This window comes from Phascolarctos cinereus, unplaced genomic scaffold, assembly GCF_003287225.1.
Source record: "Phascolarctos cinereus isolate Bilbo 61053 unplaced genomic scaffold, phaCin_HiC Scaffold_3;HRSCAF=262, whole genome shotgun sequence".
In the NCBI taxonomy this organism is placed as follows: domain Eukaryota; kingdom Metazoa; phylum Chordata; class Mammalia; order Diprotodontia; family Phascolarctidae; genus Phascolarctos; species Phascolarctos cinereus.
In genome coordinates, this window is record NW_027555736.1 from 108,274,104 (window position 1) to 108,299,392 (window position 25,289).

At 41.4% G+C, this 25,289-nt stretch overlaps 1 protein-coding gene across 3 annotated transcripts; it reads right to left on the reverse strand.

The window, feature by feature from the left end:
- Positions 1 to 14,433: 14,433 nt before the first annotated feature.
- On the reverse strand, positions 14,434 to 24,893 carry NOLC1 (nucleolar and coiled-body phosphoprotein 1). 3 transcript variants are annotated; one of them, XM_020967280.2, is made up of 14 exons: positions 24,691 to 24,893; positions 23,043 to 23,098; positions 22,820 to 22,947; positions 22,514 to 22,647; positions 22,042 to 22,303; positions 21,440 to 21,564; positions 21,227 to 21,359; positions 18,117 to 18,398; positions 17,892 to 18,008; positions 17,606 to 17,731; positions 16,987 to 17,502; positions 16,728 to 16,837; positions 16,517 to 16,609; positions 14,434 to 16,426 (listed from the first exon to the last, which is right to left on the reverse strand). In XM_020967280.2, the coding sequence occupies exons 1-14, from the start codon at positions 24,808 to 24,810 to the stop codon at positions 16,268 to 16,270; spliced, it is 2,361 nt and encodes a 786-aa protein (XP_020822939.1). In that variant the 5' UTR covers positions 24,811 to 24,893; the 3' UTR covers positions 14,434 to 16,267. The 3 variants fall into 3 exon arrangements, with proteins under 3 accessions (XP_020822939.1, XP_020822928.1, XP_020822935.1); XM_020967269.2 differs by having other exon boundaries at positions 22,820 to 22,950; XM_020967276.2 differs by having other exon boundaries at positions 18,117 to 18,395; positions 22,820 to 22,950; positions 24,691 to 24,891.
- Positions 24,894 to 25,289: the final 396 nt, after the last annotated feature.

Below are 25,289 nucleotides of genomic sequence, written 5' to 3' on the forward strand. Positions count from 1 at the left end.
GGGAAACTGCTATATAGGAACTGAGTTAAGCTATGAACCCAATTTCCCTTCCCCATCCCAGAGACTGAGGTAAATTATGCCTCCCACCTGTGTGCAGTATGTTTATAGTTTGTTATTATCCCTTTGAAGCAAAGATTCCTTTGCAAAAGCTATAAAAGAAAAAAAAAGGAATCTGTCATTGGTCCTTCTCCATCCAACATTTTTATCATTGATTTGGATGAACACTTAGAATGTGTAAGAGGGTATATAAAATATACTTAACTTTATGGGGGCATTGTAGGGGCAATTAGTGTTTCATGTGTTTCCCAGAAAATGTGGCTGGGAGAAGATTCTGAGAAGATGGCTGAGTAGGTCAGAAAAATTTCAGCTCTCCAAATTTCCTCCCCCCCCCCACACACAAAAAGACAATATCACCTCAGAGGAAAAGTAGAGAGCAGAGCAAATAAACAAAAATCAAGGTAAAACAGTTGTTCTCCTAAGACAACTTGAGAAGACACCAGGAAAGACCAGACCTCTAGGGGTTGAGGTTTGACCTGACTGAAGTGCAAACACCTCCAGGCCCACTCTTTGGAATCAATAAACAACAAGCCCTAGGACAACTGGTATTGGGAGGTAGCCTCAGCCTTACAAACTTTCATCTCACGGACAGTCTGGGCAGGTCTAATAGCTGAGTAGGAAAAGATTGAAGGACCTTCTACTGTCAAGGGACTCCAAACACAACTGTGTTGACCAGATGCATCCCAGGCTGCAGCTGCTGCTGTTGGGGAAAAGGAGATAGCACACACCTGGTGAGTGCAATAGCAGAGGGGCAGAGATCCTGCTGGGAGTGGGCACTTGCAGGAGAGCAGTCCCTGGTTCCAGTTCCAGGGCAGAGAGGAGAGCTGTAGTTTGCATCCACCAGAGGGACTGCAGGGAGCAAGGTCATTTGTGGGGCAATGTGGCTGAGGGTGCTAGCAGTGATTTAGGAAAGGAGAGGTGAGCCCAAGACTGAGCCCTGGGACAGACCTCAGAAAATAACAGTAAGAAGGACCTGAGGCTTGGGGCTTTATTCCCCATACCTTGGGACTAGAATTGGATTACAATAACAGCTGCTAAAAATGAAATAAAATAAAAAATAAAATAAAAAACAAAAAAGAGTAAGCAAAGGAGAAAGAACCCAACCACAGAAAGCTACTATGAGGATAGAGAAGATCTGGGTTCATATTAAGAGAAAGCTAATGGAGCTAAAAAAGCCACTCCTTTTTCAATGAGAAACATGAAACCTGTCCCAAGCACAAAAAGAGTTCTTGGAAGAACTTAAAAAGGACTTTAAAAATCAAATAAGAGAGATTGAGGAAAACTTAGAAAACAAATAAGAACAATTCAAGGAAATCAAGAAAATTATGAAAAGAAAGTCAACCAACTTGAAAGAGAGAACCAAAAGCTTAAAGAAGAAAACAATTCCTTGAAAACTAGAATTGAGCAAAGGGAAACTAATGATGTTCTAAGACACCAAGAAATAATAAAACAAAATCAAAAGAATGAAAAAATGGAAGATAACATGAAACATTTCATCAGAAAAACAACTGATCTGGAGAACAGATCAAGAAGAAATAATATGATAATAATCAGAATGCCTGAAAATTACAATTAAAAAAAAAGAATCTTAATACAATACTACAAGAAATTATCAAGGAAAATTGCCCTGAAGTTCTAGAACAAGAAGGCAAAGCAGAAATAGAAAAAAATCCAACGATTGCCACCTGAAAGGGATCCCAGGAGGAAAAATTACAGGAATATCATAGCCAAGTTTCAAAGCTCCCAGGTTAAGGAGAAAATATTGGAAGCAACAAGAAAAAAAAAATTTAAATATCATGGAGCTACAATAAGGATTACAAAACACCTAGCAGCTACTATGTTGAAGGATCTTAGGTTTTGGAATACTATATTTTGTAGAGCAAAAGAGTTGGGGTTACAACCAAGGGTAACTTACCCAGCAAAGTTAAGTATAATTCTGAATAAAGAAAAAAAAAAAGGATATTTAATGAACTGAAGGACTTTCAGGTATTTGTGACAAAAACAGCAGAACTTAATGGAAAATTTGACACATAAAATTCGTGAGAAATATATGGTAAACACTAAAACTCAATAAGGTCAAATTGTTTAGTTCTTATATGTGAAAATATTATCAGTACTCTTATTATCATCATTATTTGGGTAGTTTGAAAAAAAGGCTTGAGCTGAGCTGAGTAAGATGGAGTGATTCTAAAAAAACTATGTAGGGAGAGATAAAAAGAAGTAATTATCTCATACAAATGAGGTAAAAAAGGAAAAATATGCATATATATAGAAAGGTATAAAACTTTTAAATTCAGAAAAATAAGAAGGCAAGGGGATAGAGTGAAGGGAGAGGATAAAGGAGGGACTCTTGGAGGAGTGGATAGGTTAAGGCAAGGTAGTGGGTAGAAGTAGAGCAAAGGAGTGAGGAATATGGTGAGGATAGTAATAAGGAAGGATAGTAAGAAAGGATAGATAGGAAGGAGGGAAATATACAAGTAATTATAGCTTACAATGTGAATGGGATGAATTTATCCATAAAATGGAAACTGATAGCAGATTAAAAATTTGAATTCAACAATATGTTGCTTTCAGAAATGCTGTAAAAATGAGAGATACACAAAAAGATCAAATAAAGGTCAGGAGTAGAATTTATTATATAAAAAAGGGGATATTAATAATCTTAGACAAAGTTAAAGCTAAAATAGGTTTAAAAAAAAGAAAAACATAGGGAAACTACACCATGTCAACAATATTACTCAAAATTGTTTTAGACCATTTAAAATAATTAAACAGGGGCAGGTAGGTGGCGCAGTGGATAGAGTACCGGCCCTGAAGTCAGGAATACCTGAGTTCAAATCCAGCCTCAGACCAAACACTTGATGCTTACTAGCTGTGTGACCCTGGGCACATCACTTAACCCCAATTGCCTAAAAAACAAAAACAAATAAAATAATTAAACAGTATAAAATACCGAGAGTATACCTGCCAAAACAGACATAGGAACTACATGAACATAAACAAAACATCAAATGAATAATTGATTGTAATTGAATTGAATTACATTGAATAATTGAAGTAATATTTATTGTTCATGGATAGGTAAAGACAATATAATTTTTTTTGGGGGGGGATTAGGCAATGGGGTTAAGTGACTTGCCCAGGGTCACACAACTAGTAACTGTTATGTCTGAGGCCGCATTTGAACTCAGGTCCTCTTGAATCCAGGGCCTGTACTCTATCTACTGCACCACCTAGCTGCCCCAGGCCAACATAATTTTTAAAACGACTATTTTACCTAACTAAATCTATTTACTCAACGCCATCCCAATTAAATTACTAAAAAAAAAATCTTACGGAGTTAGAAAAATAATAAAGTTCATTTGGAAGAACAAGAGGTCAGGAACTTCAAAGAAACCAGGGAAAAAAGATGTAAAGGAAGCAGATTCAGTGGTATCAGACCTTAAACTATATTATAAAATAAGAGCATTGTTGAAGTGTAAAATGGTTAATTTTGAATATTTTAAATTAAATTTTTCTTATATAAATAAAACCTATGTGCCAAGAATAGAAGGAATACAAAAAATTGGGGAAAAACTTTCATAGGCAATTTCTCAGATAGGATGTGATTGCATTGGAATATTGCTCTACTATAAGAAATGATGAGCTGGCTGATTTAGAAAAACATGGAAAGACTTGGACTTATGAAGGAAAATGCTATCCACCTTCAGAAAAACAGATGACAAATGGAAATAAGCATAGTACAGTCTTACATACAGATGTATGAGTATATATGTGTGTGTATGTGTATGTTTCTAGATATCTATGTATATGTATATATGTGTGTATATATACTTATATCTGTGCTTAATTGTAGCCTTCTGGGGGAAGGGGGAGGGGAAGGAGGGGAAAATAAAGTAAAAAGTGCACAGCAGAGAGCAGAAGAAAACCTACAAGCAAGCAAAAAACCAAAACAAAACTGGATAGCTTTGAAAACAATGTGTAGTAACTTATTATATAGGTTTTCTTGAAAGGGAAATTTATTGTTTTATATTGTATCATCTCATATTCTGCTATGTACATGGGAGTGTTTTATTTTTCTTTTCTCATTTTGTATTTAAGTTTAAAATAAATTTTTAAAATTTACCAAAAAAAAAGAAAGTGTGGCTGGGAATAGTTTCTCCAGGTGTAATATCACTGCATACCACCAGGAGAAGCTCTAAAATGTAACTTCTCCAACCAATCCATCAGCAGGCATTAAGCACCTTCTAGATAGGATCTGAGGATACAAAGAATCTCTGTTTCTAAGGAGTTTACAAATTCTATTTTCAGAGACAATATTTACATATATAAGTATATATCTGAATCTAGTAGAGATTTTGAGAGCAAATGACTTAAAAAGAAATTGGCTTTGGCCAAATTTAAAAAGTCTAGAACTGTACCTTAGGGTTATAATCACATGTTACTAATTATCCTGGGATCTCAAGGCCTGAGGAGCAGGGATAAAGGAGTCACCATATTTTTCTTTTTTTTTAAGTTAAATTTAATTTCAGATGAAGAGCCACCTTCTCTCCCTTGAACCTCCCCTTACTCCCAATGAGAAAGGAAAACAAAACTCTCATTACAAATGCAGAGAGTCAAAGAAAACTGATTGCAACATTGGTCATGTATGGGAAATAAAAATATGCCCCAGTCTACACCCTGAGGCCATCACCTCTTTCTTAGAAGGTGGGTAGCACGTTTCATCATAAGTCCTCTGGAATCATGGTTGGTTATTGTATTGATCAGAGTTCCCAAGCCTTTCAAAGCTATTCATACAATATTGTTATTGTATAAAATGTTCTCCTAACTATGCCCAAAGGGCTATAAAACTGTGCCATACCCTTTGACCCAACAATACCACTTCCAGGCCTGTATCCTAGAGAGATTATACAAATGGGAAAAGGACCCACATATACAAAGATATTTATAGCAGCTCTTTGTGCGGTGGCAAAGAATTGAAATTGAGGGGATGCCCATCAATTGGGGAATGGCTGAGCAAGTTGAATGTACATATGAATGTAATGGAATACTATTGTGCTATAAGAAATGATGAGCAGGCAGACTTCAGAAAAACCTGGAAAGACTTGAATGAACTGATGCTGAGTGAAGTGAGCAGAATCAGAACACTGTACACAGTAACAGCCACAATGTGTGATGACTAACTTTGATAGACTTATCTCTTCTTAGCAATGCAAGGATCTAAGACAACTCCAAAGGACACATGATGGAAAATGATGTCCACATCCAGAAAAAGAATTATGGAGTCTGAATGCAGATTGAAGCATATTATTTGCTCTCTCTTTTTTCTTTTCTTTCTCGTGGTTTCTCCCATTGGTTTTAATTCTTCTTTACAACATGACTAATGTGAAAATAGATTCAATATGAGTGTATATGTAAAGCCTATATCAAATTGCATGCCTTCTTGGGGTAGGGGGATGGAGGAGATGGGGAGAAAATTTAGAACTCAAAATCTTATGGAAGTGAATGTTGAAAGCTAAAAATAAATTAATTGATTAAAAAAAATAAAGTGTTCTCCTAGTTCTGCTCACTCTACTCTGCATCATTTCAAACATGACTGGGGGCAGTTAGGTGGTGCAGTAGAGCACTGGCCCTGGAGTCAGGAGGACCTGAGTTCAGATCTGGCCTCAGACACTTGACAATTACTAGCTGTGTGACCCTACGCAAGTCACAACCCCATTGCTTAGCCAAAAAAACAAACACACGTTTACCCTGGTTTTTCTGAAACAATCTATTTCATTTTACATGGCACTATAGTATTCTATTATATTCATATATCATAACTTGTTCAGCCATTTCCCAATTGATGAGTACTTCCTCGATTTGCAATTATTTGCGGCCACAAAAAGAGTTGCTATAAATGTTTGTATATATAGGTCCTTTTCCTCTTTCTCTGATCTCTTTGGGTTATAGATCTGGTAGTGATATCACTGGGTCAAGGGCTATGCATAATTTAATAGCTTTGGAGGCATAGTTCCAAATTGCTTTCTAAAATGGCTGGACCATTTCATAGACCCACCAATAGTGCAATTATGTATCACATTTCCAACAATCCCTTTAGCATTTGTCATTTTCTTCTTTTAAGCAACTTTGCCAATATGATAGACATGAAGCAGAACCTCAGAGTTCTTTTAATTTTTATTTCTTTAATTACTAGTGATTTTGAGCATTTTTTCATATAACTATTCATAGCTTTCAATAGAATTTTGTCCTCTAGAAACTGCCTATTCATATCGTTTGACCATTTAACAACTGGGCAATGGTTTTTATTCCTATAAATATAAATCAGTTTCGTATATATCTTGAAAATGAGACCTTACCTCGTGATGGAAAATGCTATCCATGTCCAAAGAAAGAACTATGGAGTTTGAATGCAGATCGAAGCACACTATTTGTTATTTTTCTTCTTCTGTTGTGTTTTGTTTCCTCTTTCTGGTGGTTCCTCCTGTTGGTTCTAATTCCTACTTACAACACCACTAATGTGAAAATATGTTTAACAGGAATGTATATGTATAGCCTATATCAGATTTCGTGCTGTCTTGGGGAGGGAGGTGGGGAGGAAGGGGGAGAAAAATTTAAAATTCAAAAGCTTATGGAAGTGATTGTTGATAAATCAAAATACAGTAATAAAAAAATTTTGTGATAAAAAAATGAGACCTTAATCAGAGAAACACGCTCCAAAGATTTTTCTCCCATTCGCCTGCTTATCTTATCTTAATTTTAGCAGCATGGGTCTTCGGAAAGTTTTAAATTTTTGTTGATTGGCAAGTTCTTGTCTCAGTAACTGTGCTCTTTGGATTTATCAAATAATAAGCTTCTATATTAATCTTCTTCTGTATATCATATATAATCTGTTCCCAGGATCAACCTTTCTACTTTTTAGCCAGTACTAAATTGTTTTGATTATTACTACTTTTAGTACAGAGTGAGATCTGAGACTGCTAGATGCTCTTGCTTGGCTTTTTTTTTTTCATTAATTCCCTTGAGGTTCTTTACCTTTTGTTCTTCTGGATGAATTGCTATTTTTCTAGCTCTATAAAACAACTCTTTAGTAGTTTGATTAGTATGACACTCAATAACTAAGTTAATTTAGGTACACTTTCATTATATTGACTTGGCCTAGTCATGAGCAATTCATCTTTCTCCAATCATTTAAGTCAAATCTTTAATTCTGAAAAATGTTTTGTAGTTCTGGTCATATAGTTCCCAAGAGTATCTTGGCAGATAGACTCCCAAATATTTTATACTTTCTGTAGTTATTTTAAATGGAATTTTTCTTCCTATCTCTTCCTGTTGAATTTTTTTTTTGGTTGTTGTTTTTAGGTAATTGGAATTAAGTGACTTGCCCAGGTGTCAGACCAGTATCTGAGACCACATTCGAACTCAGGTCCTCCTGATTCCAACCCTGGTGCTCTATCCACCGTGCCACCTAGCTGCCCCCTGCTGCATTTTGTTGGTAATACACAGAAATCCTCCTATCGGTTCTAATTCTTTCTTACAATATGACTAATGTGAAAATATGTTTAACAGGAATATATACGTACAGCTTATGTCAGATTGTGTGCCATCTTGGGAAGGGAGGGGAAAAAAATTTAAAACTCAAAAGCTTATGGAACTGATTGTTGATAAATCAAAATAAATTAATTTTAAAAAAAGGAAAAAAACAAGAAAAAAAATTCTTGCTTCGTATCTTCCTAGAATTCTGATTGGACTTGTGCTCAAGCTTTGTTTTTCTTTGAGGCTTTGTATGCAGTTATTTTAGGATTATTTTCTTCTGGTTTTGTCTCTATCACCATAATAGCTTTTTTATGGTGGTATTATTTCTTGTGCTTACTCATTATTCTTCCAGCCTACTTCCTGACTTTGAACACTTCCATGGGCAATATCTCAGATGAGTTTTTTGTCCTCTTTGATCCTTCTGCTGTTTTCTTGGGGTATTTAGTTCTGTATTACTCTAGGCTCTCAGGGACAGCTCAGGCTGGGGACTCACAAGCTTTCAGTGTCACCAAGGTAGTTTGATATAGGGTAAAGTCTGGTTATTGCCACTCTGGTCTGAACTAGTAAATTCCTGACCTGGGTTTGGGTCTGTGCAATACTCCTATTACATTGTCCCCGGTTAGAAATTCCAGTAGACTGTTGCTGTACTCAGCCACTATCAGTCCACTGGAAAGCTCAAAGTGACAGAACTGAAAGCTTTCCTTTGGTCTGGTATTTCTGCCTTGGGTGTTACATGAAAGGCTTCTGACCTGGCTGGAGATTGGAACATAGAACTTGCTCTGCTTCAGGGTCCAGAGCCACACAGCTACTATTTGATTTTGAATTTGTTCCTTGCTCAGGACACAGTCTAGGGCCAGTGACTACTACTCCTCACCCTACAACAACACATCTAGGCACAGATCCCCAAACTGTCCATCCTGGATCCGTGACCTAGAACTTGGTAGTGAGTGACAAAAATGCCAGTTGGCACCTGTACCTGCACACTACACAAAGTCAAGCCCCTCTTGCTGGATCTAGGACCTCTTCTTGCCCTAGTGCACTAGCTGTCCCTGCTCACTCCTGGCTAGACTCTGTCCCTAGTGTTCACAGACCTGCTATTTTTTCTCTTGGATTTCTCAATCAAGACTGAATCTGGTGAGTTTTCTAAATCTTTGTGGAAAAGCTGTGAGAGAGAGTTCAACTGTTCTTCCTGCTGTTCTGCCACTGTTGTTCTGTCTTTTCCTTAGCATGTCTTTTCCAAGGCATGCATGCAATGCTCCCAAATATGACCCCATAGGTTTTAGCTCATAGTTCTTAGTAACTGAGTAAAAGCCAGGCTCACCTATCGATTCATTCATGGGAATCAAAAAAGATGGAATATATAAAGACTCACAACCAGGGGAGGGAAAGGGAAAGGAATAAGTAAAAGCACCTGCTATGTGCCCAGCACTGTTCTAAGTGCTTTCTACAAATATTATCTTACTTGATCCTCAGAACAACCCTTTGAGACAGATGCTATTATTATCCCCATTTTGCCATTGAGGAAACTGAAGCAAACAGAGGTTAATTGACTTGCCTGGAGTCACAGTCAGTGTTTGATGTGGGATTTGAATTCATGTCTTCCTGACTCCAGACTCAGCATTCTATCCACTGCACTACCAACCACCACCACAAGTTATGTTTCTTAACTGAGAAACTGGCTGTGAAGAAACACTGCTTACCTACAATCTCAGATCAGAAAGCTTTTGATCAATATAAGTGGTGATAGAGGGCAGAGCCAAAATGGTAGAGAGAAGGCAGCGAGCAACCTGAGCTCACCCCAAAACTCCTCCAAACATCTTTAAATAATGCCATAAAACAATTCCTGGAACAGCAGAATCCACAAAAGGATGGGGTGAAATAATTTCCCAGCCAAAGACAACTTAGAAGGTCAACAGAGAAGGTCTGTTGCACCTGGGTGAAAGTGGGGCACAGTCAAGTGCACGCCACACCAGCACAGAACCAGCCCCAGCAAACCAGGTGCAGGCCTTGGGAGCCACAGTATTAGCAGTGGCAACAGCTGCTACTGGAGCTCTCAACCCACAGATAGCAAGGGGGTTGAACAACTGGTCAGGAGATTAGAGGGGTCTCTTTACTAGCACTGAGGCAGGATTCTGTTGCTTTGCCCATACTCAGATCTGGGTCACAGTCCTAGGCGGAAGTCTCAGGGCAAGGAGGAGCACTAGCGCACCAGAGCTTGCAGGCTGCAGGGGACCCTTATCACAGTTCAAGGGCAGAAAAGAGAGCTTATGGTCACTCACAGAGTAGAGCACAGGTCAGGAGAGTAGTAAAAACACTTTCCTTAGATCATACTACCTATGAAGAATTGAAAACTTATAGGTCCCTAGAAGTATCTCTGAAAACAACTGCACAAAACTCCTGAAGCTTGGGACAGTGCGCCCCCCACCCTGGAAGCAGAACCCTACTTTGAGAGAGTTAAAAGTCAAGAAATAGGCTGGGGAAGTGAGCAAACAACAAAAAAGTTCTGACCATAGAAAGTTACTATGATGACAAGGAAGTTCAGAACACACACTCAGAAGAAGATAACAAAGTCAAAGCTCCTATATCCAAAGCCTCCAAGAAAAATATGAATTGGTCTCAGGCCATGGAAGAACTCAAAAAGGATTCTGAAAATCATTTAAGAAAGGTAGAGGGAAAATTGGGAAGAGAAATGAGAGTGATGCAAGAAAATCGTGAAAAATCAGTCAACAGCTTGGTAAAGGAGACACAAAAAAATACTGAAGAAAATAACACCTTAAAAAACAGACTAAGGGGGCAGCTAGGTAGCACAGTGGATAAAGCACTGGCCCTGGAGTCAGGAGGACCTGAGTTCAAAACCAGCCTCGGACACATAATACTCACTAGCTGCATAACTCACTAGCTGCAATTCACTTAACCCCAATTGCCACACACACAAACAGACTAAGCTAAATGACAAAAGAGGTACAAAAAATCAATGAGGAGAAGAATGCACTGAAAAGCAGAATTGGACAAATGGTAAAAAAGAGGCACAAAGGTTCACTTAAGAAAAAAACTCCTTAAAAAGTAGTATTGGGGGGTAGCTAGGTGGTGCAGTGGATAAAGCACCTGACCTGGATTGAGGAGGACCCGAGTTCAAATATGACCTTAGAAACGTAACACTTACTAGTTGTGTGACTTAAGGCAAGTCACTTAACCCCAACTGCCTCACAAAAAAAAAAAAAAAAGGAAAATTGGCCAAGTGGAAAAGGTTGTACAAAAGCTCACTAAAAAAAGTAATTCACTAAAAATTAGAACGGAACAAATGGAAGCTAATGACTAAAACAAAACCAAAAGAATGAAAAAAATATTAAACAGTGTGAAATATCTCATCGGAAAAACAACTGACCTGGAAAATAGATCTAGGAGAGAGAATTTAAAAATTATTTGGACTACCTGAAAGCCATGATCAAAAAGAGCCCAAACATCATCTTTCAAGAAATTATCAAGGAAAACTGCCCCGATATTCTAGAACTAGAAGGTAAAATAGAAATGGAAAGAATCCTCAAATCACCTCCTGGAAGACATTCCAAAAATGGACATTCAATGAGATAGAGAACTTCCAAGCATTCTTTTTTTCCCCCAAGCATTCTTGATTAAAAGAGGAGAGCTGAGTCGAAAGTCTGACTTTCAAATACAAGACTCAAGAAAAGCATAAAAAAGTAAACAGGAAAGGGAAATCATAAGGGACTTGGTAAGGTTTAACTATTTACATTCCTACATGGGAAGATGATACTTGTAACTCCTAAGAACTTTCTCATTATTATAGCATTTAGGAGTACATATAGACAGATGACATAGGTATGAGTTGAATATGAAGGGATGATAACTAAAAAATAAAATTAGAGGCAAGGAATGTACTGGGAGAAAGGGAAAGGGAGAGGTACAATGGGGTAAATTATCTCATATAAAAGAAGCAAGAAAAAGCTTTTACAATGGAGGGGAAGAGGCTGAATTGGCAAAAAGAGGGAATAACACATACACTCAATTAGGTATAGAAATCTATCTCACCTTCTGGAAAGTAGGAGGGGAAGAGAATCAGAGAAAGGGGGGGGTATTATAGAAGGGAGGGCAGATTGGGGGAGAAGGGATCAGAAGTAAAATACTTTTGAGGAGTAACAGTGGGAAAGAAAAGAAAATAGAAGAAACAAGGGCAGGGGGAGAAATAGGATGGAGAGAAATAGAAATAGTAATGGCGAAAAAAATTTTTGAAGTGAGTTTCTCTGATAAAGTCCTCATTTCTCAAGGATATAGAGAACTTAGTCAAATTTATTAAAATAAGTGCCATTCCCCAATTGACAAATGATACGAAGTTTTCTGATGAAGTAATCGAAACTATCTATAACCATGTGAAAAAAATGTTCTAACTCACTATTGATTGAAGAAATGCAAATTAAAACAATTCTGTGGCACTATCTCATAGCTATTAGATTGGCTAATAGGACAGAAAAAGAAAATGACAAATGTTGGAGGGAATGTGGCAAAAATGAGATATTAATGCATTGTTGTTGGAGTTGTGAACTGATTCAACCATTCTGTAGAGCAATTTGGAACTATGTCCAAAGGGCTATAAAATCATGCATACCCTTTGACTTAGCAATAGCACCACTTGGTCTATATCTCAAAAGAGACAAGAAAAAACAAAAAGAAAAAGGACCTTTATGTACAAAATTATTTATAACAGCTCTTTTCTGGTGACAAAGAACTGGAAATCAAAAGGACACCCACCAATTGAGGAAAAGCTGAACAAATTGTGGTATGTGCGATTATGATGGAATACTATTGTGTTATAAGAAATGATGAGCAGGATGCTCTTAGTAAAACCTGGACTTACACGAGCTGACACAAAGTGAAATGTACTGTGTACAAAGTAACAGCAATACTGTAAGATGATCAGCTGTGAATGATTTAGCTATTCTCAACAATACAATGATGCCTGCTTCTGCTGCTGGTGTGTTCCTTCTGGGGCTTTAAAATTTTGGGGCTAGAACCCAGCCAGTCAGGTTTGTCCTTTCCTTGTTGCGCTACTAGTCTCCAGACTTCACCACATGCCCCTGCATATGTACCTTGCCTCCTGGTTTTTAAGTCCATTTTTTGTTTTCTTCCTCCATTAGAATGTAAGCTCCTTGAGGGCAAGGACTGCCTTTTTGCTTGGATTTGTGTCCTGTGCCTAGAATAGTGCCTGGTACATCATAAGGATTCAATAAATGCCTGTTATCTACTACATCAAGTGATTAAAAAGAATTTATTTAGTGCCTATTATGTGCCAAGCACTGGAAATGCAAAGAGAAAAATGAAATAATCCCTGCCCTCCTGCTTTTGGGCTGGATTAGATAACCCCTGAGAGTCTGATTTTGCCATTGTTATGAGTTGTGTCTCTTTCATTTGACCCTGAGGATACTATCTTCTCCCTGTTTCATTCCACAGATTTGCAGCTCTCTGGAGAGGGCACCATGCTACGTTCCGTGCTTAGCAGAAGCATGGAAAACAGATACTCACACCAGCTTCTACCCTTTCCTCTTGCCACATGAGTTCTCTCCTCTACAGCCTAGTACACTCCAGTCCATCAAGTTAAACAGAGATGCTCCAAACATCCAGAAGCGCAGGGAGAGGGGGCAGCCTCAGCCAAGATCATACTGGGATTTCCTGAACCCAAATCACTCAGGTCAAGCCAGAGTCTTACTGGACTTCACCTCAATGGGATGGCTAGGGAATAGGAGAGAACTAAAGACTAGAAAGTAATTCTTTTAAAAATAAAAAGATACGATCATCACGTAAGTCCACGACTGTAGAAATGAAGACTCTTAGGGTAGAGGGAGAGAGTGAAAGAAAAAGGTTCTAACAGGAGGTTTTCTTCTAAGGGCAAGGGCTGCTGCCACACCCATGAACTGTGAGACTTGCCTTCCTGAAAAAGTCCAAAGGCCAGATATACCTGCCCATCAGCACAGCAAAGGAAGGCAGGAGTGGAGTGCAATCGGCACAGGCTCTCAAGATTTAGAGCTCACCGTTTTGGAAATGCTGATATACCATCTGTATGTAAACCACAAGGAACCACTTACATCCCACTGCCTTCTAGGTGCAGAGGCATCGACCTTCCTTTGGGCTTAAGGACATGTCTAATGCCTACCAGCACACTTCCATCCATCACTAAAGCCAACCACCAATTTAACCATGTTCAAAACAGGCAAATAAGGCTTCTAGCTGAGAGGGTAGGGATAAGCCCTGGGAGTCTGTGAATCTTACGTTTTAGCCTTCGTAAAATATTTCCTAGTCCACTAACAGCGTGGTCACCCACTGAATCATTCCTAGTACTTCGGGCCATCTGGGAAGCATCTACCTTTGAGCGAGGTGGGAAAGATTTCTGGGTATTCAGGAATGCTCACCAGCTTCTGTAGGCCACTTTCCTTTCCCCATTACACATGCAGGCAGCTAAGCCTTCACTAGATCTGCCAATGGCAAAAGCTCTGGATTAGTGCCCACTGTGACCTTGGACAGGTCTCCTCCCCTGCTCTGATCTCTCAAAGGTTTTGTGAGGCTTAATACTGGTAGAGCCACAACAAAACTTCCAGGGAACTGCACAGTAAATCCTAACTAGGGCAATCCTGTGAATTAGATGTCTGCAATATTTCGATAGGGAAGAGTTCTTAGAACTAACAAAGGTGTCTCACAAAATCCATCTTTGTAACAGGACAGGATCAAGTCACTACTTGGGTTTCTGGTGTGAATGACCTCACTGGTCTACCTATTAACTCCTAAGTTTTTTGTATTACTCTTACCACCAAAAAAAAAAATGAGGGGGGATCATTATCTTAGGAAATCTTATTTTATTGAGCAGATAAGAATCATTTGAGATTAACACATTAACTGCAATCAGGATGGAAGTTCAACATTAGCTACAGAAAAAAGGGCCTGCTTAGAAAACAGTGAAACAAGATGGGGGGGGTAGCTCATTAAGAATGGGTTTTCAAACAACACTGGCTGTATATACATAAGTAGAGTGCTAATTACAAATAATTATTATCTACTCAAAGGCAAAGACCAAGTACTGGATTATCACAGACAACTCTGGGGGCAACAAAAATAACATTCTGATGAACTGCTCCCCATTTCCACCAACATCAATTGACCCAACCACAGAATGAACTTCACTGATAACTCACCTCCCACCCCCCTACTAGCATGTACCTAGTCACTTCACTACAGATCTAAATTCTATTTAGGACAATTATGGAATCTTCTACTGAAAATGTTTTCTTCCCAACCCCCAAAAAAACCCTGCAAAAATTTTACATTCTTAGGACAATGACTTCAAATGGTCTTATGTCTTCTCCTTCCTACCAAATAGTTATAAAATTTCTTTTCTGGATGAAATTAACCTGACTTTTTGAAGGTTTGGCTATATTTAGAAGGCTATACAACTCTAAGAATAGGGTGAACAGTCTGGGGATGTCAAGAAATCAGTGGAAATCACTGAACATCTGATCAATGTAATACTGAGGAGACATTGGGTGACACTGATCACTATCAACCTACATGCTGACTCTCTCCAACAGTCATCTAACACAATATGCCAGGGTGAAGAAAAGGCCCTTGAAGTTCATCACACCATGATCAAACCACTAACCAAACTACGCTCAAAGGAGTACACCCACAGGGCTCTTTTGGCCAATGAGTTTGGCTGAATGTCTGAAGAAATGGGAGGTAGAACAGTACGGGGAATTTGGAGTAAGAGGGCTTGGGCCCAATTACTGGCTCGACATTTATTGTTTAGGTGACCTTTGGCTCTGTGAGCTTCCATCCCTTCATCTGTGAAAGGAAGGGCAAAGGTTTGGACTAGAGGACCTCTGAGGTTTCTCCCCTCTCTAAACGGAAGATCTTGTGAAATGTGGCTGGTCAGAATGCTTAATGAAATAAGTGAACCCGGGAATATTACTGTCAGTTGCTTATTTACTGGCTCTCTATGAAGCTTGCAGGAGATTATGAACACACAGAATGAATGAACTGACAGGTAGCCTCTTACTTGAGATGAATATTATTTCAAAATTCCAAAGTTTTCAAAACTCTTATGACTTTGATGGTGCAGATGCAGGTCACAATTCTCTCTCAGACCATACTGAGGGTTTTAACAAACATTCTGTGGAAAAACTCACCTCTCTGCAGTTAACTTGGAGGTAAGCCTCTCCTAAGATAGGCTGGCCCCCACCGATACAGTCCAAAATATTAACGGTTCTCAAATGTGTCTTTTACCAAAGTTTATGGGGTCAAAATGTTACCTGTGGGAGTGTGTCTCTGGCAAGTTATAATATTAGTCAATAGGAAAATACGATTCAATATAAAATTACAAATTTTTGCTTCACATACAACCTTTCAGGGACTTCTCAAGTGAGGTCGAGCTGTATTTGGATTTCAGAGGATTGAGGGGACAACAACCACACACAAACTTCCAGAAGAATGCTTCCCTCAGGCTTACTTTGCTGCCCACCAACCCACTCCCCAAAGGATCCTCATTGAAAACCTGTCCATGGCCAAGTGCAGATGGTGGCTGAGGGGGCAGTCACTAGCTCCAGCTACCCAATCCCACAAACAGAACTGGGTGCTAGGCACCGGGCCTCAGGTTCCACAGTCAAGATCTTTCCACTCAGTCACTTTCAAACTTAACCGAGTTGACCTGGGTGGAGATGGCACCACCCCGGTAGCTGCCCCTCTTCTTCTTGGTCTTCTCATGTCGAAAGGACTTGCCTTTGGTGAACTTCAGGACCTCGTTGGCTTTCTCTCCCCAATCTCCAGCTGCACCCCGCTAAGAAAGGAAAGAAGTCATCAACCAGAAGGGCTAGGGAAGGGTGATGTACTACTCTCTCCTAGGGCAGTACCACCATTCCTTTCTTACCTTGGCATCAAAGGAGTTGTCAGCCACTCGAGAGTCGACCTCAACTTCTTCTGACTTAACTCTCCGGAAAGGGGAGGATGCCCTTCTCTCTCCCTGAGGAAGAGGATTGGAGTATAGGAAAAAGAGGCCAAGAGGGTACCCTGAATTGGCCCTGAAATACTTCCCTTGACCCCCAGGGGACAGGATCCTCTAGCACCCGTCGATCACTCACCTTTTTTGTTTTGGGAACCGTGTTTGGGGTCTGAGGCTTTTGTTTCTTCACCTTAGGGGGACTGGCCTCTTGGCCAGGGCTAGCATCCTTTTTCCGCTTCCTCCCAGAGCCTGGTGGGCACACAAGTTAGGATTATTCATCAAGAAACAGCCTTGAGAGTTCAATCCTATACCAACTTCCCCAGGGCTGTCCTATTCACTGAGGTATTGAGGATACATGGATAGCCCCTGACAGTGCCTCCCCATGTCCTGACACAGACCTGGCTTGGCTGCTGCCTCTTCCTCTTCTTCCTCCTCCTTGGGTGCACAAGTCTTCCCGTTCTGGGGTGCTGGAGGGCAAGACCCATTGGCCACTAAGCCAGGGCTCTTTTTAAGTTTTGGTTTTTCCTCCTCTTCACTGGAGCTATCAGAAGATGAACTAGTGTCGGCCTTAGATTTTTTTGCCAAGGCAGGCTTAGGAACAGCTGCGGTCCCCACCTTGGACTTATTCACTTTGCTTGCTGGTTCCTCCTCTTCACTGCTAGAGCTGTCCGAGTCTGAACTGCTGTCCTGGGTGGCTGCTTTGGGCCCTGGAGATGGAGTTCCCTTGGCCCCCACCTTGGGTTTGGAGACAGCTGCTGCAGCCTTTGTCCCTGGCTTCTTCTCTTCCTCACTAGAACTGCTTTCTTCTTCGCTAGAGCTGCTATCTGCTTTCCTGGGAAGGGGTTTTAGATTGGTAGCCGGCTTGGTGCCAGGGGCTGGCTTGGCTGGTGCTTCATCCTCAGAGCTGTCCGAGTCTGCACAGAAAGGGAGAAGTGATCAGATGTCCTCAGAGCATGGCCATGTAACAGATTTCCCCTCTTCTCCCCTTACCCAATTCCCTAAGTTCTCCTTCTATACCTGAGCTGTCTGAAGAGTTCTCAGCAGCCTTTGTAGTCACAGCTGGCTTGGGAGTCCCCTTAACAGCAACAGGTTTGGGGGCTGCCTTTTGACAAGGTTTCTTCTCTTCCTCCTCTGAGCTGGAATCTGTAGGGAATCTGTGGGGTTAGGATGGGCCCACAACTCCTGCCTAGGGAACAATTCTTACCCCTTGGCTGCGATCTGACCTCCCTCCTTCCCACCAAACTTCTTCAACAAGGGATGACAGACAGAGAAGAGAATGAATAAACAGACACAAACAAAACACCTGAGTCACTGTCTGAACTGGACTCCTCTCCTGTGGCCTTGTTTGTGGGTGTCTTGACTGTTGTGGCCTTGGCTAATACAGGCTTAGGTGTGGCAGTTTGGGCCCCTCCTGCTTTAGCTGAAAAGGATAAACATGTCTCTATTTCCCGGTCCATTCCTGGTTCTCACCCACTGCCTCTCACCCCTCAACCAAAATCTGTACCCCTGCCACACTACATGCACACACCTGTGGCTGCGTCCTCATCACTGCTGTCCTCACTGCTATCAGAAGAGTCACTGCTTTCCTCCTTCTTCTTGGGGGGCTGGTCGCCTGCTACCTTCTTGGGGGGCTGGTCGCCTGCTACCTTCTTGGGGAGCTGGTCGCCTGTTACCTTCTTGGGGGGCTGGTCGCCTGCTACCTTCTTCTTGGGGGGCTGGTCCCCTCCTACCTTCTTCTTGGGAGGCTGGTCCCCTCCTACCTTCTTTGGCTGGGTGCAAGGGGGTGGGGGGACGGAACTGTATGGACCTGCTTAGAGGGACACAAGAACCAAAAGGAAAAGATCAGTGGCTGAAGTACCATAGTTTCACTCCCTAGCTAGCCAGTGTTTTTCTCTTTTAAAAGCTTCCTGAAATTCTACCTACTCCAGACTAAGCATAAGTGGAGTAGCACTGGGACATTATGATGCTGAGTCCAACTGTATATGTAGAGAAAACTTTGTGTTTGACTCCTACTATCTTTTCTCATTTCTCTAGTCTTCTTTCCTGCACAAGAAACAGACATAAAACTATACTGAAAGAGATCAGCTACACCTGGTTGTTCTGGGAAGGGTGTGCAATTAGGCAACCTTAGACCCAAAGAGTAACATATATATCTTCAGTTTTCATCCCATCATCTCCCCGATACACTGTAAATGTACAGTCCTGGGTCCTCATCTATCCAGCCTTAATTTTTCTCACCAAGAATCTTGCACTAACAACTACCTAGGTCATTGGCATCTCAATTTCAACACGTAGAAAACAGAAGTCATAATAATCTTTTGCCCAAACCTTTCCCTCCTTCAAATGTCAGGATTTCTGTTTGAGGAACTATAGAATATATACAGGTTTATAATCTTGGAATCATCCTTAATTCACCCCTTTCCTTCATTCAAACACCTGTCAAGTATAGCCAATTCTACCCTCATTATATCTCTCCTCTACCCACTTACAAAACCACCACTGGTAGTTCAGGATCTGTCTCAACTCCTCTCATACTTGGATTCTAAGCCTGCATTTCTTCCCAAGAATTCAATTATCATCTCTATGTTGATGATTCCCAGAGCTGTAAATCCAGACCTACTTTTACCAACTGCCTCAGATCTTAAGCTATATGTCTCAGACACTTCCAGCTCATTCTGTACAAAATAGAACCCATTATCTTTCCTTCAAAAACACTCCAACTTTTCCTCCTTTGTTCTGATTATTCTTTCACAACATGACTAATGTGGAAATCTGCTTAACATAATTATACATGTTTAACCTATATCAGATTACTCACTGTCTTGGGGGAGGGGAGGAAGAAAAAATTTGGAACTCAAAATCTTATGCAAATGAGGGGGGAGGCCGAGAGGAAGCTCTAATTTATCCCAACTCTTCCATGGATACCACTGTCCTCCAAGTCACACTGGCTTACAACCTTAGCCTCATCCGTGATCCAGTTTGTCATCGAGTGTTCTCATGTTTCACAGTCACATACCTATCTTTTCTCCCCATTCACACAGCCACCACCTTTGTCCCATCACCTCTCACTCTGCCTACAAGAACCTTTTAATTCGTCTACCTCAAGTTTCTCCCTACTCCAATCTATTCCCTGTTTAGGTGGTTTAAGTGATTCTCCTACAGGACAGGAACATCCATATCACTCCTTCTTCCTTTACTCGATAAAAGCTAGTGGCTCCCTACTACCTCCAGGATAAGATGTAAACTCCTCTGACAGTTCTTCACAACACTGCCTCTGGCTTTCTTTCGAGTCTTTTCCCACTTTCCTCCTCTCTACAAACTCTGTGACCTAACTACCCTGGCCTCTTGCTGCTCCTCACACAGGGCAATCCCTCTCCATGCCTCTGGACCAATCTGTCTCCCCTCATCTCACCTCTGTTTGTTTTACTGGCTTCCTTCAAGATTTGGCTTAAATCTCTCTTTATGCCAGAGGCGTTTTCTAGTTCTCCCCTCCTAATGCCTGCTTGCCTTCTGAGATTACCATCCATCTACTCTGCATATGTCTTCAATATACCTAGTTATTCTAGCTTGTTTCTCCTATTAAAGTGAAAACAACCTGAGGCCAGGACTTTTCTTTGTATAAGTGCTTAATAATGGTAATTTAATAATTGGTCTTCTTGCTTCCAAATTTCTCCTCTCCCTAACCTATCTTCCACAGAGCTGCCAAAATAATCCTACCTTAAGGCTAAGTTTAACCATGTCATTCTTCCGCTAAAAAAAACTCCAATAAGATAAAACCCAAAACCCTTGTCTTGATGCCAACCTACCTTTTCAGATTCTTTCCACTGATTACTCCCCTTCCAGAATGCTAAATCCCACCCAAACTGGACTCTTAAGTGTTCCACTCCCAAATTCCATTTATTTGCAAGAACTATGTACCCCATGCCTAGAAGAAAATTCCTCACTTCCAAATCTGTATTACCCCCCAGGTTGTTAATATTCTCTCCTTTAAATTCCCTAATGCTGTGATTATAGAATGGAATTAAAAACATAGGTATATTTACAAAGTACTTTCCTCACAACTTTTTTGTAGGATAAGCAGTCCAAGTATTAGCATCATCATGCTACGGATGAGAAAATTGGTTCAGAGTGCCATGATATAAACATCTCCTAGCTGCAGATTTAACATTCTTTCCACTAAACCAAGCCCACAGATGAGGCTCCTGGTTATTTAATGCTCATGTGTGGTTCAAAAAAATCACAAATTCCAAAAGCATAGTACCTTCAAGTGCACTATTCTGCTATTGTGTATTACATTCCGTTGGCCACAACAGAAGTGGACTGAATCACTTTTTGTTCTTTAGGGAGGAAAGCAAAAGTGTGCAAGTCAGGCCAAAGGAACTGCACCCAAAGATTGGAAAAACGTGCTCAAGACTGGTAGTTGGAAAATATAACTTTATGCCTTTGTATCAAGATCCCAACCCTGTACCCACTGAGTGAAGCAGAAAAAGGATCAACTGTATCCACTTCTGGGCAGAGATGGAGATGAGATTCAGACGTTCTGATGCTGAACCCATTCTGGGGAGCTAGGGCTGCCAAGAAGTAGGTGTGACAACAAAATAAAAAGACCTGGAAAATGGCCTTCTTAATCTCACTCACCCTGCTTGGCTTTGACCAGTTTTTTCTTCTGTTTCTCTTCGTCTTCATCCTCACTGGAGGAATCTTCACTGCTGGAACTCTTCTGGGCAGCTTTCACAGGTGTCTTGGATGGAGTTGGCTTCTTCACTACAGCCTTAATTACAACACACCAATCAATACCAATGCTTGGCGATGGGACACTCTTCCCCACCCCCAAGAGAAAAGAGCTTCAACCTTTTTGGGTGGAGCAGCTACTGCTGCCTCCTCCTCTGAGTCACTACTACTACTGCTGCTGCTGCTGCTGCTGCTTTCACCAGCTTTGCCATTGGCTAATTTGGAGGTGACCTGGGCAGTTGTGCCTAGAAGGAAAAAATGGGATCAATTCAGTTCACCTATTAAATGCCTCCTGAGTACAAGGCCCCATACTAGGTATTAAACAAATATTTTTCCAAGAAAGATAGATTGTTTCTCCATTTAATTCTGTCCCCACCTCCAAAATGTAAGAACAGAAACAGTCACTACCCCTAAGGCTTTAGGTGGGAAGAGTATATTAAGACTCATTCTGATGAAAGATCGGTCAAAGTTTATAACATAGTCTCCTGCCCCACCCCCCAATTTAGATGCAAGAGAATACAAAGGTTTTTCTCTTCAGTAACTACATACTGCCTTCAAGGGAATCCCGGGGTGACAGCCAAGTAGCCTACCACAGGAGAAACGTGAGCATATATGCTGGGAGTAACGAAGACACAATTCTAAGATCCCAGGTCACAAAATGACCAAGTTCCTTGCCACCTCTTTTCCTAAAGAAAAGTCCTTACTTGAGGAAAGAAAAGCACCTGGCTTAGCTGGGGTCTTAACTGGAGTCTTAGCTGTGGCCTTGGCTGGGGTTTTAACTGGAGTCTTAACTGGGGTCTTAACCGGAGTCTTTGGTTTCTGTTTCTTTGCAGCTTCATCCTCTGAGCTGGAGTCAGAGTCAGAGTCAGAGTCGGAGTCGGAGTCGGAGTCCGAGTCGGAGTCAGAGCTGGAGCTTTCAGCTTTCTTAGGCCGAGCTGCCTTAGGGGATGGTTTGGCTGCCTTGGCTGGGGGCCTGGCTCCCTTCTGTTAGGAGGAGGGACAAGTATTCAGTAAAGGGCTTGTGGGTGTTCAGACAAGGGCACCCTGGAATACAGCAACATGGAGAATCTACCCACCACCCAGAACAAATTCATGTCAGAAAGATTTACTTTCTAATGGCATCTTTGTATCGAGTCCTATAGCAGACATAGATTCCTGCCTCCACCTCCTCTCCTAGAACCCACATATTCTAACCTGAGCAGACTTCTGGTTTTTGTTGTCTTCTTCCTCACTGGAGTCCTCACTGCTACTGCTACTACTACTTTCTGCTGCTTTGGCAGGAATGGTTGATTTCCCAGGCTGAGGGGATGTACCAGGTGGCTTGGTGGCTGGAGAAGAATATGGAAGTGGTGAGAACTAGGCTACTGGACAAGGTGAATATTCCCAAGTGAGAAGAGAAGAACATTCATGTGCTTTAGCAAGAAATCAAACATAAGGAAAGAACACATTCCTCCCCCACTACATGCTCTCCCCACCTACCCCCCAAAAATCATCCCTTACCTAGTTTCTTGACTGGAGGCTGTTTGGTTTCTCCTTTATGACTGCTGTCACCAGAAGCAGGGGATTTCTTAGCTTTCTTTGCCACTGGTCCGTTAGCCTGCAACTTCCGCTTCTGAGTTTTAGAAGACCTACTGGGTGGGGAAAGGATAAAATGAACTTTAATAAGGGGCTGGCTTATGACCCGAGAGGGACCATAGAGCTTAAGGGGGCAGAAGGGACTTACTTGAGCCAGAAACTATAAATGTCCAAAAGGGAAGTGGCGTTGGGGTCCTGTTGGGCCTGCAAGGACAGAAAGAAGTAGAGCTCACATCCCTAAAATGCTGCAATTTTTGCAGTCATACCCACAAAGGTCTATCTGATTAAGTTAGTCTACTGTTACAACCTGAGCTTTTTTTGATCCCAACAGGTTTTTTAACTAGCTTTCCCATCTTCACATCATCTACAAATCCGAGAAGCATGCCATTATGTTTTCATATGGATAAACTCAAATTATGGAACACTTACTAAGCACCTACAACAAAGAGGACACAGACTCTGCTTTGTAAGGAACTTACAGTAAATTTTGATACAAGGACTAGTGTAATAGGAACAAGGGAAAGGTCCAGGCAAAATTATGATAACTCTATATTAAGTGCTTGAATTAACTGACTCTGAGGAATAAACCGTTTTCAGTTAGGGAGGGAGGACTCAAGGAAGGCTTCACTGCAGAGTGGCACCTGAATTAGGCCATGAAGGGAGAGTGTTAGCAAAGCCACAGAAACAGGAAACAGGAGAATGGAGGATGGAGAAGAGTCCAATTTGGCTGGAACATAGAATAACAACTCACAATTATATTGTGCTTAAAATTAACAAAGCACTTTCCCTACAACCCCATGATGTAATAAGTACAAGTGATGTTTTTTACAATAGAAGAAATGAAGCTCAGAAAAGTTGCTTAACTTGCCCATGGCCACAAGTCAGAGGGAAGACAAAAATCTAGGTCTTGTAACTCAAAAATCAGCATTGTTTCTTCTATTTTACAATTTGGGCTTGCAAATCAAAAGCAATTATTATGATGCACTGATTTCTATAATTCTTACTATAAACTGCAAGACTAGTCCACTGGAACAAAAAATACTCATTTTTTCTTCTTGCTGAGGGATGGAGGATGAATACAGTGGGAAAGAGAGAGAATACAGTGATAGGTGCTTGGTAGAGTCAAATAATTCAAGTGCATTGAAAAGATTACTCAAGCATAAAGTGGAAGACTCACTACTCAGAATGCTATAACATCAATCTGGGTGAAAAATCAACCTAAAGTATTTACTACACACTGTGCGCCAGGCAGGGCACGTGCTGGGGACAGAGACAAAAATGGAACAGCCTCTGACTTCACGAAAGTACAGGATAAATGATAAGAGCCTTAACTGACTGCAGCGGAAGTGGAAAGGTGCCTGGTGCAAAAGGCCTAACTGATAAAATCATTAAGCAGAACTCAGCCAGGGACGTCCCGGTTAGTTTTCCCTCTAGAATCATACAGATCTACTTATTCCTAACCATCACTCCTGGGGTTTCACTGTTCAATGAACCTCAAATCTAGCCAGCGATTACCAAGCTGCCCACCTCTCTTCACCACATTAAACATAACTAAGATACACATTTACCAGTCCTACAGCCTTGCCTCGATTTACCAGGTGAGGTCTCTGCATCCACGAGTGCGGGAATTTACCACGTTATACTAAAGCTGGGGCCCAAGGATCGCCCTACGTAAGCACCCACTTTCCCGGAGCCCACGAGGGCCCCCTCACCCCTAGGCCCAGGAGGAACCACGTGCTTTCCTCTCCCCTCGCCAGGTGATAAGATTTCCCTTTTGCCCGCGCGTGGGGACTCACGGTTCCCGTAGCCTTAGCAAACTTGCTTGCTGCCTCTGGAAACTGATTGTCGCGCAGGAAACCGAGCACGAGAGGGAACAAGTCGCTGGGCACCACGCGTAACACCTCTCGCTCCGCCATCCTCTAGGTCGAAACGCGTCACTGACGCGACTTAGGGCTAGACGTCGCGCATAATGAGATCACTCCGGCATGGCGAGGGTGAAGGGAACCGGGTGTTGCGTCACGGCCCAAGCCCCGGAAAAGGCGGGGACTCAGACCTGCCCGCCCACTCCAAGAACCCTTCCTTTACCTTTTTCCCACCTCCCCCGTCCCAACGCAGACATCTTGGTAAAGAAAAACGTCCGTCAAACCACTCCACTTGTCTCATCTCGTTGGTAAGGCGGGGAAGTGGCGTCATCGCTCCGCCCCCTTCCTGCCGCATTGGCGGGAAAGCTCGACTCTGGCCTTGGCTGCCTTGTCAGGGGTGGGGCGGGTGGACCTCCAGCTGACTACTCTTTTGCAAATTAACGATTTTTGTAACTTGGAGCTACAGCAGCTTAAGCTCTCTAGACCTCATTTTCCTCGGCTGCAAAATGAGAGGCTGGGACTTAAGAGACCTG